General features: G+C 40.9%; 1 protein-coding gene across 1 annotated transcript; it reads left to right on the top strand.

Moving 5' to 3' along the window:
* The first annotated feature begins 4,395 nt into the window (after window positions 1-4,395).
* Window positions 4,396-5,103, top strand: LOC134726155 (3'-5' ssDNA/RNA exonuclease TatD-like). The gene has a single exon (XM_063590555.1). The coding sequence runs from the start codon at window positions 4,396-4,398 to the stop codon at window positions 5,101-5,103; it is 708 nt and encodes a 235-aa protein (XP_063446625.1).
* The last annotated feature ends 6,771 nt before the right edge of the window (window positions 5,104-11,874 follow it).

Here is an 11,874-nt window from a genome sequence, read left to right as displayed (position 1 = left end):
TGATCCATTTATCCTAGATACAGATGCCTCAGACTATGCAATCGGGGCAGTCTTGTCCCAAGTACAAAATGGGGAGGAAAGGGTAGTTTGCTATGCCAGTTGTACTTTAACTCCAGAGCAACGGCGGTATTGCACCACCCGGAAGGAGCTCCTGGCCGTAGTACGCTTCACCAGACAGTTCCGGCACTACTTGCTGGGAAGGAACTTTGTAGTCCGCACAGACCACAGTAGCCTCACCTGGCTGCTTCGCTTTAAGCAGCCCCAAGGGCAGCTGGCCAGGTGGCTCGAGGAGTTGAGCCAATATCACATGGAGGTGCGACATAGGGCGGGCTCCAAACACATAAACGCGGATGCCCTGTCCAGAATGCCTGTTGACTCTCCATGTCAGGACTTTAAAAACGAGGTCAACTTGGCAACCCTGCCCTGTGGGGGTTGTCCATACTGTGCAAGGGCTCAAGCACAGTGGTCTAAATTTATGACTGATGTGGATGACGTGGTCCCATTGGCATCCAAAGGAACAGGTGTGGGGAAACGGTCTGTAAACGAAATACTGGTCACTGGCCAAAATTCTGATGAGGTTGGGTTTTTAGATGAAATACCGGTTGCTGATCCAAAACCAGCCGATGAGGGTATTTGCATATCACGAGTGACAGTGGCCACGGTGGGTAGAGATGTGGTGATAGTCCCAGATGACCCAGAATGTTCCATCCGGGTTGTCCAAGATGGGCTTGGGGTGGTTTTAGGGAAATATTCTGTTGAACAAATTTGTGACGCACAGAGCAAAGACCCGGAATTTAAGTGGCTCACTGAGTGGCTTGACGATAACAGTTGTCAACCTGCTCAGGGGGACCTGTTTCGAAGTAGCCAACCGGCAAAATTTTACTGGACAATCAAGGAGAGGTTCAGTAGGGATGAACGGTGAATGATAATGTATCATGCAAAAGACGGAGAGGGAAATAGGTTGCTGGTGCCCCGAGAATGGAGGAGGGACATTATGGAATTATGCCATGACATCCCCTCAGCTGGGCACCAGGGCATGACTAGAACCCAAGAAAGAGTAAAACAGTTTTACTACTGGCATGGGCTTAAAAGGGACTTGGAGGGCTATGTGGCAAGTTGTACGGCATGTAACCAGAGCAAGAAACCGAATAAGACTGCAAGGTGTCCAATGACAATGTTTCACGCTGGGGCTCCTATGGAGAGAGTGCACCTCGATTTTGTAGGGCCCCTACCAAAGTCAGACAGAGCAAATGAACACCTGCTCATGATTGTAGATCAATTCAGCAAGTGGGTGGAGTGTATCCCCCTCCCCTCTCAGACGGCTGAAGTCACGGCAAGGGCGGCTGTTAACGATTTTTTCTGTAGGTTTGGGTATCCATATGAAATATTTACAGACCAAGGCCGTAATTTCGAGAGTTTACTCTTCCAATCAGTTTGTGAACTGCTCCACATCCACAAGGCTCGGACCACCCCATATCGCCCTTCTGCTAATGGCCAGGTAGAGAGATTTAATCGAACCCTCCTGGCCTCCATCAGGTGTTTTGTGGGTACCAATCAGAAGACTTGGGACGTACACATTCCCCAATTAGCGGGGGCAATTAGGGCATCAGTGAATCGATCCACCGGGTTTACCCCCAATCGCCTCATGTTGGGCAGAGAGGTAAACCTCCCTGCTGAGTTAATGTTCAGGCCACCAAAAACGGGGCAACCTCCAGACCTGGCCGGGTATGTGGGTGACTTAGAAGAGGCTCTAAGGTCTGCCCATGAAATTGCGAGGGCAAACCTCAAGACCTCCCAGCTTAGAGCTAAGCAAGCATACGATCTTAGGGTAGTTGCTCGTCAGTACAAGGTAGGGGATGTTGTCTATAAGCTGGACACAGCTTCACTGCCAGGGAAGTGCAAAAAGCTAAACCCTATGTGGAGGGGGCCAGGGGTCATCCTAGCAAGAATCTCGCCCTACCTGTATAAGGTAAAAATGAAGAAAGCCCTCACCACGGTGAACCATGACCGTTTGAAGCTGTGTAGGGATAGGGAGCTACCGGTATGGGTCAATCGGGCAATAGAAGAGCTCCAAAATGGGGGTGTGGCCCAAGCAATGCAACCTAACAACCCAGTAACCCCTTCACAAGGTAATGTTCAAGATCCTGTCAGGGTGGACCAGGTGCCCCCCACCCTACAATCAACTGAGGGTAGAAAAACAAATGCCTCAGGAAGTACTGGGGCACTGTACTGCACTTGCCGAGGACCTTATACGGGAGAGTTTATGATCTCCTGTGACAGGTGCAGTGAGTGGTACCATGGCAGGTGCGTGGGAATCTCTCCACAGGAGGCGGAGGAATGGGAGAACCAAGACTACATATGCTCTGGTTGTAAGATAAAACCAGATCCACCGCACGTTAGTCTGAACCCTACTGGACTGCGCAGGTCAGCCCGTAGGAAGGGTTCAGAATAGGGTGCTGTTATGATGCTGTTGTTGTACATAAGGAGTCTTTAAGTCATTGTAAATAGTTTCAGATATTGTACATATGGAGGCAACTATTTAACTACATTGGTATCTAGTTAGATAGCTGCTATATTGAACGACGAGGCCAGATGTAATTAAGTTGGGCCTTCAAGATGTTGTATTTTTTGTATTTGCAGAAAAGACAGTACAGATGTCCAGTGATGAGGGGAGTTCGGGAGGCAGCCCAAAAAGAAGTTGGGCTGCCGAGGAAAAGCTTATAGAGGAGAAAGAGCAGAGAGAGGTAAGCCCCAGGGGACGACACCACGACAGGGTCCCCTCAGTTGAAAGGGTTGTCCCAAGCCAGGGAGATGCAAAGGGTCAGGAGGGGGAGTTCGAAGCTAAGGTCCCAGGAAAAGACATCTCTGGGGACCACAGGGACTCCTCCCCAAAGGCTAGGGATACGGGTTCTGGGCTAGTTAGGGGCACCAGGGATGGGAGCCATGATTCCAGGGCCCGGTCAGGTAGCAGGGAGGACAGAGTTAGGGACCCCAGTGGAGGAAGGAGCCGCTGTTCCGTTTCCAGGAGCACTCCAGGGGCCGCTGTCCCGATGGCTAGGGACACCCCTGTGGGCATTCCAACCGACCGGGATGCTCACAGCGCGCCTCCACTGGGTAGGGGTTTTCAGGGGCGAAAGGAGACCACCCAAGAAAGGAAGAGAAGAAGGAATCGGCAGAAAGAGCGCCAAGCTGAAGAGACAGCCAGGCTGCAGAGGGCACTAAGGGAGGCCCAACAGATGCGGACACCAAACTCGTTCCAGGGAGGAGGAAGAAGGGACACAGGGGTGTCGTGGCAAAGGACACCCCAACATAACTACACGCCCACTGGGACAGGGGTGTCAGGACAGAGGACACCCCAGAGGTATAATCACCGAGAGAGACTGGGGTGTCGGGTATTATGACACCCCAGGGAGGCTGTCAGACGAGGAGGACTGGGATGTCGAGTCAAGGGACACCCCAACGGGACTGCCAGCCGAGGGAGACTGGGGTGTTGGGCCAAGGGACACCCCAAGGAGACCAACAAGCCAGGGGGGCTGGGGTGTCAAGTCAAAGGGCACCCCAACCAGACTACAAGCCGAAGGAGACTGGGGTGTCAAGTCTAAGGACACCCCAACCTGACTACAAGCTGAGGGAGACTGGGGTGTCAGGCCAGAGGACACCCCAAGGACTTGCACTGCCAAAGTTGATGGACATCCCCACCCTACAGCAGTGCCCCATCCAGGGTTGCCCCATAAGGGCATTGGATATTCAGCCACATGTGATGCTGGAACATGTGGCTGAAGTATTCGGAGAACAACGAGACCAGCCAAGGGCTTCCCTCGCTCCAATCAGGGTAGCAGCACTACAGGCACAGGCCTGGATGCTAGTGGGTGGGGACCTAGAGGATTTGGTCACCCATGTGAATAGGCTGGAGATAACACGACCCCACATCATTGGGCAGGCAGTCCAGGGGCAGATGGAGGAGGTATGCCGGGAAGGGGGACGACCAGTTCCCCCATACTTCTCAACAGCACCGGTCAACTCTCCTGGAGCCCTCATTGACTGGAGGGTCCAGGCAGCCATAATGGGGGAGTTGGGAGACAGGGCGGATGCGTTTAGGGGAATGTTTAGGCTGCAAGGTCCCCGGGCAGCCATAGGGTCCTCAGCAGGCCAGATAGGACAGGCAGAAGGGGGAATAGATCCGTTGAGGTCCCCCTCCGACTCCCCTCCAGGAAAAAAACTATTTGTGGACAGTGCAATCAGGAGTCCAACACCTCCCGCATTTGACTCCCACTTCCATTTAGACCGGGGGTGGAGGCAATGGAGGATGAACGGGAGGATGGACCGGCAACGGTTCATCGAGATGCGCCTTCCCACCCCCCCCCAAGAAACCCAGTGGACCTAGTAGGAGGGGTTATGGTGTATTGTGACCCAGGGACATGGCCATCTGCATTGGCATTGCAGGAACACCCTGGAGGATCACCCTGGGTCACAGCAATAGGAGTCCACCCCAAAAAGGCCCAGCAGCTGGACGATAGTTTGTTCGACAAGACGGAACGGCTGCTGGGATTGCCTGGGGTAAGGGCCATTGGAGAAGTTGGGTTGGACCAGAGCCAGCGGGACCCACCTCTTCAAAGGCAGGTTAGCACCCTAAGGTGGGTCCTAAATTTGTGCAAGGGAAGGCCAGAGGTTCCCCTCATTCTCCATATTAGAGGGGCTCCCGAGGATCGCCATAGTGCGGAGGCGCACCTGAAAGCCCTCACCATAGTCCGGGAGAGGGTGGACCCTCAGCAGAGGATCCATCTCCACTGCTTTGATGGGGGCAGGCAGGAAGCGAGGCGTTGGAGGAATGCCTTCCCCAATGTCTATTTTGGGTATACGGGGGAGGTATCCCGGTTTGACCAGGAACAAGGGCAAGTGGTGTCGTCCCTCCCCCTAGACAGGATACTACTGGAGAGTGATGCCCCCTATTTCAGGCCATCATGGGTGCCCAATCACAGCTATGGGCATCCCCAGTATATTGCCGAGGTGGCAATGGGACTTTTGGCCTTTAGGTCGGGGGACACCCTTTGGGCATTGCTGGAGGCCACCACCAGCAATGCACGAGTTCTGTATAGGGTGTAGGTAGTGGGAGCAGTTTCGTGTAAATAGGTGTAGATATCTGTAAACTTGTCCAGAGAGGACAGTTATTTTTGGTGTAAATATCTGTAAACCTGTCCAGAGAGGACAGTTAATTTGAAGTTCGTTTTGTTAAGTTTATTATACTAGCCCCACCTACATTTGTAGTCAAGGGGGCATCACCAAGGATATGAGGGGACTGGGATCGTTGCTGAAAGGGGTAAGGGACTGGCTGTACGTTCCAACAGGGTTAATTTAATTTAGCAATCTCGAAAAGGAAACGAATAATTAGTACCCTTGTCTAATCTGGGCCCCTCTCATCTGAGGGGGCCCACCTGGAAAATTCACTATTATCATTTTGGACAATTTGGCAATAAATAAATAAAAAAAAAGAGAAAATTCTATACTTACAACAAACATATAAAACTGGGGGGAGTGTAGTATTCGTTGGTATTAAGCCAGACCCTGCCGGAAGTGCACGATCCCATGATGCCTCTCTCTCTCTCTTTCCGGAAATATAATTGACAAGACTACCATAAAATCCAAAGAGACAATCTGCCTTGCAGAGACACGGACAGAGACAATCAAGCTTCTTGGGTAAGTTTCATATTTACTCGGGATCACAACAATACCATATAATTAACTGTAGTTGTTTTGACTTTCAATATACGTTTTAAAAAAATTAAGTGGACTTTCTCAATATTTTCGGCTTTGTGATGTCCCCAGACTTCACAACTATAATTTAATATACTAGATACATATGTGTCAAAAAGAGATAACATAGTTTCATGGTTAAAACAATCATCATATATTTTACTATATAAACTAAATAATGCTTTTCTGCCCTGATTTGCTAACATTTTCTGTGTATGTACAGTTTGTTTATATTGGTCTCTAGGTTATCTCGTCTTCATTCTCTGATATATTCTAGTCTGCCCTTTCATAAAATAGTGATTTGATTTAGTGATCTATCGAACTTTCGAGAAAAAAACTGATAACCGTTCAGACAAAAAAGTTATGTTGAAAAAATCTTACAGATACAGCAAGTGATTCTTAATGGCTATAAAATACATTTTTCTTTTAAAATACAACTTTTTAATCTTACGGGAAACTATTCCAAGCTTAAAACTTTTACTGCAACCTCGCTCTTACTTATCACCCCCCCCCCCCCCCCCCCCCCCCAAAAAAAACCAATCAAACAAACCCGCAATACTATTGTCATTCTCAATTGTTCACAAAAAAATGTGATTTAAGCTGCTAAAAACATATGATTCAAAGGCTCAGAAAGTTCTTTGTTCTATATTTTTTCTCTCCATTTTTGTGCAAAACGGTAACCTTTTACATTTTTATTTAATGGGTTTTTGTTGAAGGTATTACGATGACGTATGGTTTTAACACATACTTCCTTTGGTTTCTTAAGGAAACTTGTCCGTTGACAACAAACATACCACATCATCTACTTTTTATAAGTATTGTATATATTACAACGTATTTTGGTGATCTTGCAACATGATCGTAATCCCGAAAATCGTAAACATATTTTCTTATCTTAAAAGGGGACAAGAAGGGTTCCATTAACAGGCCAATAAATAAAATTACAGTTAATTTAAAAAAAAAATTAAAAAATAGGGTATTTTTTCTTGCATAATAACAGTAAACAGATTCAAAACAATGTCAATTTCAAGAAAGCAGGCAACAGTTAATTAGTCAATAACAGTACAGCATCAATGATCTTGAATATATGCCACTTTTAACTAAAATAAAAAGGCACAGAACCAGGATATCGGAGCACAGAACCAGGACCGTTTTTCTTATCAACAGCACCGCGTCAGGACAATTCCGTTAAACGAACTTGCACGACTTTTGCAATATAATATTGTTGTAATATACTTTGCATGGTACTTATGACGCATCAGAGAAAAATTAAGCAACAAAACAGTCGTTTTATTGCCGTTCTGATACAATGTAAACAAACCCACCAGCACAGAATCAGGACCCACCAGCACCCGTCAGGACCGAATCACCAGCACAGTACGTTCTCTCGCAGGACAACCATACCCACCGTGTCATAGGCAAAATTTTTGTTGAGAACTTTAAAATTTCACATTATCTTCAGAGGTACTTGTGGACAGCTTGGAGACAGCTGAGGACAGGACAATTCATTTTCGATTTTTTGTTTCATACTATAAACATGCATTTCTTATGGATTAAATGTATTTTCTATTCACTTTATCAATTTCAAGTTAATTATCCACGGCGTTCTATATAATACATCAATGACCGCCGTTGATAGTTATCTTTGAATTGATAGAAAATAGCGAATACATTTTATTTTTATTAAATGTATGTTTGTAGTATTCCGAAAACCAACAATGATAAAAACAAAATATAGGTTACGACAAAAAAAAAGATTTTAGAAAAATTACAAACGGGATTTGTTCTATCCATATATAATTTTACTTTTATTACCTTTTCTGAAATTCTCCTGTCATAAAATATTTTACCAATAAATAATTTTACAACAAATTTGTGGATGTGTTCTAGTCTCCTTTTTAAAGCAAAAGTATCAAAAGCTATTTTTCATTATTGTTAAACAAAATGCTTTCATTTTATACAGCTTATAATAAGTATTTAATTCATTTTTATTTACAACTCCTTGTAACATTATGGTTGTCGTTATGGTTGATGATCTTAGATGAAGCTAGAGTATAAACAGGAAAAGAATCAAAGAAAACAGAACAATACAATACACTATCTAGAACATACTAATTACAACATTTTGAAGCAAAATCCGCAAACTATTAAACACATCCATGTCTTCTAATTCATGTTTTATTTACAAAAATACCTTTGTATACGTTTTAACTTTAAGTAAATTGGACAAACACATTTTGAAAATATGCCGCACAGTCCTATATATTAACCTTTAAAAAGAAATATTAGTGTGTAGTTTCTATTCTATGATTTAATTTTTTAACGAAACTCCATTGTTAAAATAGTTTTTTTAGCCGTAAAAGGAGGCTTTTTAGCATTATCTATATTAACAGAAGTGCAACCTACATGAACTGATATTAATTGGATAACTGCAATATAATTATGGTACCATATAAAAGCAATATATTTCTTTTATTTTTAGTAGTAAAGAACGCATTTTTACATTTGTTTGTTGAAGAAAATGAATTTCATGTTCAAGTTGGGAATAGTATGCATTTTGATTGTATCAGTGTCCCAGAGCGGTGAGTTTTCATTCATATCAGTATTCAGATTATGAAGTAAATTCAAATGTAAGATTTCTCATGTGTCGTTTATTTTAAAACAGAATATGTTTTGTGTGATTCTTTTTCCGACGTAGTCGGTATAGTTTCGGTTTGTGCACTTTGAACTTAAAGACGCTTCACTATGGCAACAGACTACGCATGCTCGAAAATCCTTTCTGTGATTGGACAAAATGCTGTACTGGTGGGTGATTTGGTTGTATTTGAAGAAACGTCTCGAAAATTATATCGTGATGGAAAACAAGTTAAAAACTATAAATATTTGAACTAGATCTTTCAAAGATTTATATTTTTATTAAAATAATTGTTTCTCCAATAGCTCTTTGCATCCATGACAGCTGTTTATTCGGGACAATTATATAATTATATAATTTTTAATGTAAACTTTGTTGTACGAACGTACATGACTTTTAGAATGCACCTACGCATGTGAGATTTCCGCGGGGTTTTGGTGAAGTGTAAACAGAAAGAAACTACTTATACTACCAACAGTTTCTAGCTTTGTTAACCATGAATTAAGTTTTAAATGTAAACAGTAGTAAATGTATATTTGTTTCTTTTTATTTGCACTAGATTTTTTGAAAAATAAAAAACTTTTATGTGTCATCACAATATTCTTATATATTATTGCCTTAATATAACTAGACTTAGTAAAAAATTACTTGTAGTTACATTCAGATGGAGATTTTATTAAAGAGGTCCTGCATCATTAAGTCATTGTGCTTCTGAAGGTTATCGAAATGATAGTATTAAAATATACTCAAATTTAAATACGTCGGATATCTTTTTTAAAGATAGTTCTTGTTATTTTTAATTTAAGGATGAATATCTCGGATTTTCGGACATTTAAAAAGGAATGTGTTCAATGTTTATCTATTTTGTTTTATAGGAAGAACATGCTTTCAAATATTCTATTTTTTTAATGTTTTGGTAAACAAAATGATAAGAACTATCTTCTTACAAAAACGTAGAACGTTTCGATAATTGTAAATATTTTGATGCAGTATATATTCAAAATATATATGAATCCATATATTATAGATAACATTTGTTGATGATATATATCTCATTACAACATGTCTGATGGTCATCTTTTACAACAAAAAGACTAGTTGATTTTATTGCATTACTAGCTTGATAAGAACATCTTGATGTCCCGGCTATAAATCCTTCTTAACAAAATTTATGTAATCAGCAAAAAGACGAGAATACAGGACGGACTTATTTTTTTTTAAATCTTTCGTAAATGAGGAATTATTTTTTATGTTGCATAAATCTGTAAGTAATCGCTGTTACAAATGTTTGTATCTAGAAAACTTCTCTTTGTAAGTGGTATAGTGGAGTAACGCGAGGCTCGCGAGCGAATTAAATATTTTAAATTTAACTGTTTAGAGTGGATAAATATCGTATTACACAAAATTTGGTAGTGGAATCTGTTTCTATAAGAATTTCAAACAATATGCTGGTAAAATTATGCCTTCTTTTCGAATGATCTGCATAAAGGTGTGTTTTTTCTATGTGACGTCATCTGGCATGGTCGCATTTATGTATGCCGTCACAATAGGAAATTCAGAGGACAGCGAGGAAATTCGAAGTTATAATCGGATTTTAACCAATGAAGAACTGATATCAAACGAACAACACGTTGATTAAAATATTTTAGAGGCCGTGCAATCCAGATCCTCATGGCTCGTGTTTTTTCACTCGGTGGTCAAGTTAATTTGCCAAGAGATGGCAGTTCACATTGAGCATATCACAGGTTTATATTTTGAACGTGTATCATGAGAATGGAACAAAATTTTATTTACAATATTTTTTACTTCTTTACTAACATTTCTAGGACTGTTTATAATGAAAAGCGATTAATAGATGTAAGATCCGGCTGACCGATGTGATACACATGAATGTATGTGTTTATGTTTAATGGTCGTTAGGGCATGTTGGGGGGTATTGAAAACATTTCGTGTGTTTCTATGGTTCAAACTTGAGGATGCTAATATATGATACAGATTTTCTTCACTAAATCTAAAGAAAAATCTTTATTAATAACCACCTACGGATACTAGTACATTATTTTAGTAATTTTTTTTCAAACCAACACATATCGATTAAGTTTTATTTCAATAGAAAAACTACAAGCAAAGTTTCTTTTAATTCTATCTTTTGTTTGGGGAGGGGTTAAAAGTTTAAATACTTGACTATCTATAATATTTCAAAAAATATAATAATTAAAATGGTTATTAATCTGACCTCTAAAAATTGTTTGCTAATCTGGCGAAATTATTGTTTTGTAGGATTGTCGCAGAAATATCCACCACGGTTTGACACATTTCCTCCTCTTGTTCAATTTATTGAGGGCTGTACAAGTAAGTGTGTAATATGTTAAAATCTGTTAAAATTCATTGTTCCTTCTGCTGAGTCTTCTACAAATTGATGAACACAATGAAAGCAATTGTCTTGCATAGAGTCAATAAAACTAAAATAATATTATGCAAAATAATAAACATGAAAACATGCTATTCAAGTAATTGTAAAGAAACTGCCTTAAATTTAGTAACGTTCGATACAACTAGAATTGAAGTAACCATTTGTAAGACTCTTGGTTAATATATGAATGGTTCAATATAATTAAGATAGAACTCTGGCCACTGTAACAGCCCGTGGTAATAATGGAGTTATTACAATATCTGCTAATGACGATGCAACACGTGATAAAGTAGAAATTATAGAAACAGGACACAACACCACATCTGGTGGCTTCAGTACAACAGTACGAATTAGACAGAAAGCATGTATGGACAGAGAGGTAACTATTATTACAATAAGGAAAAAGAAAACAATAAACAATGGTCCCATATCACGTGAATTCTAAGTACTAAGATTTCACACACTAATCATTTTATTGAACATTTATTGTATTTGCTATATGGTAATGCAGTCCATGGCTACTCCCCTTTTGTAACATGACTTGCTGTGTTGTTATGAAGTACAACATGTACAAATAATAAAACGAAGATGATATATTTGCAAATGAGTCTATTTGATTTGCTGATTTTACTCATATTGATTACCATGATTTAACTTTATTGTGTTTTAAGTGATGTTATGACTGGATTTTATTCGCTATACATGCTATAAGCTATTTGTTAGTTTTTCCCCGGAGTGCCATTTCTGATGTTTTATTTCAAATATTAACCTTTTAACATGTAATCTTAAGTTATCCGTAGGTATAAAAACCTTAATGATGAAGAAGTATGTTGTTTCTAATTGATATTAAGCTGTCAAACATCTTTTTTACACAAAACTGCAAGTGTTTACATTTTGAGCTGAATTTTCCTTGGCAGATAGATGGCCACTGGTTAGTTAAATATATATGCAGTTTTTGGTTATTATCTTGAATATTATTTAAGACAAAGATAAACTGTAAACAGCAAAAAAAATATTCCTTGTCATTAAAGAGGGAGATTTGGCATGCCACAAAAACAGGTCCAACCCAAAACCT

This window comes from Mytilus trossulus, chromosome 7 (genome assembly GCF_036588685.1).
Source record: "Mytilus trossulus isolate FHL-02 chromosome 7, PNRI_Mtr1.1.1.hap1, whole genome shotgun sequence".
Lineage (NCBI taxonomy): Eukaryota > Metazoa > Mollusca > Bivalvia > Mytilida > Mytilidae > Mytilus > Mytilus trossulus.
Note: the sequence above shows the minus strand (reverse complement) of the source record. Positions and strands in the feature narration are given on the sequence as shown.

Excerpts from the sequence above, each read along its gene's own strand:
- LOC134726155 (XM_063590555.1), top strand. The coding sequence starts at position 4,396 with ATGGTGTATTGTGACCCAGGGACATGGCCATCTGCATTGGCATTGCAG.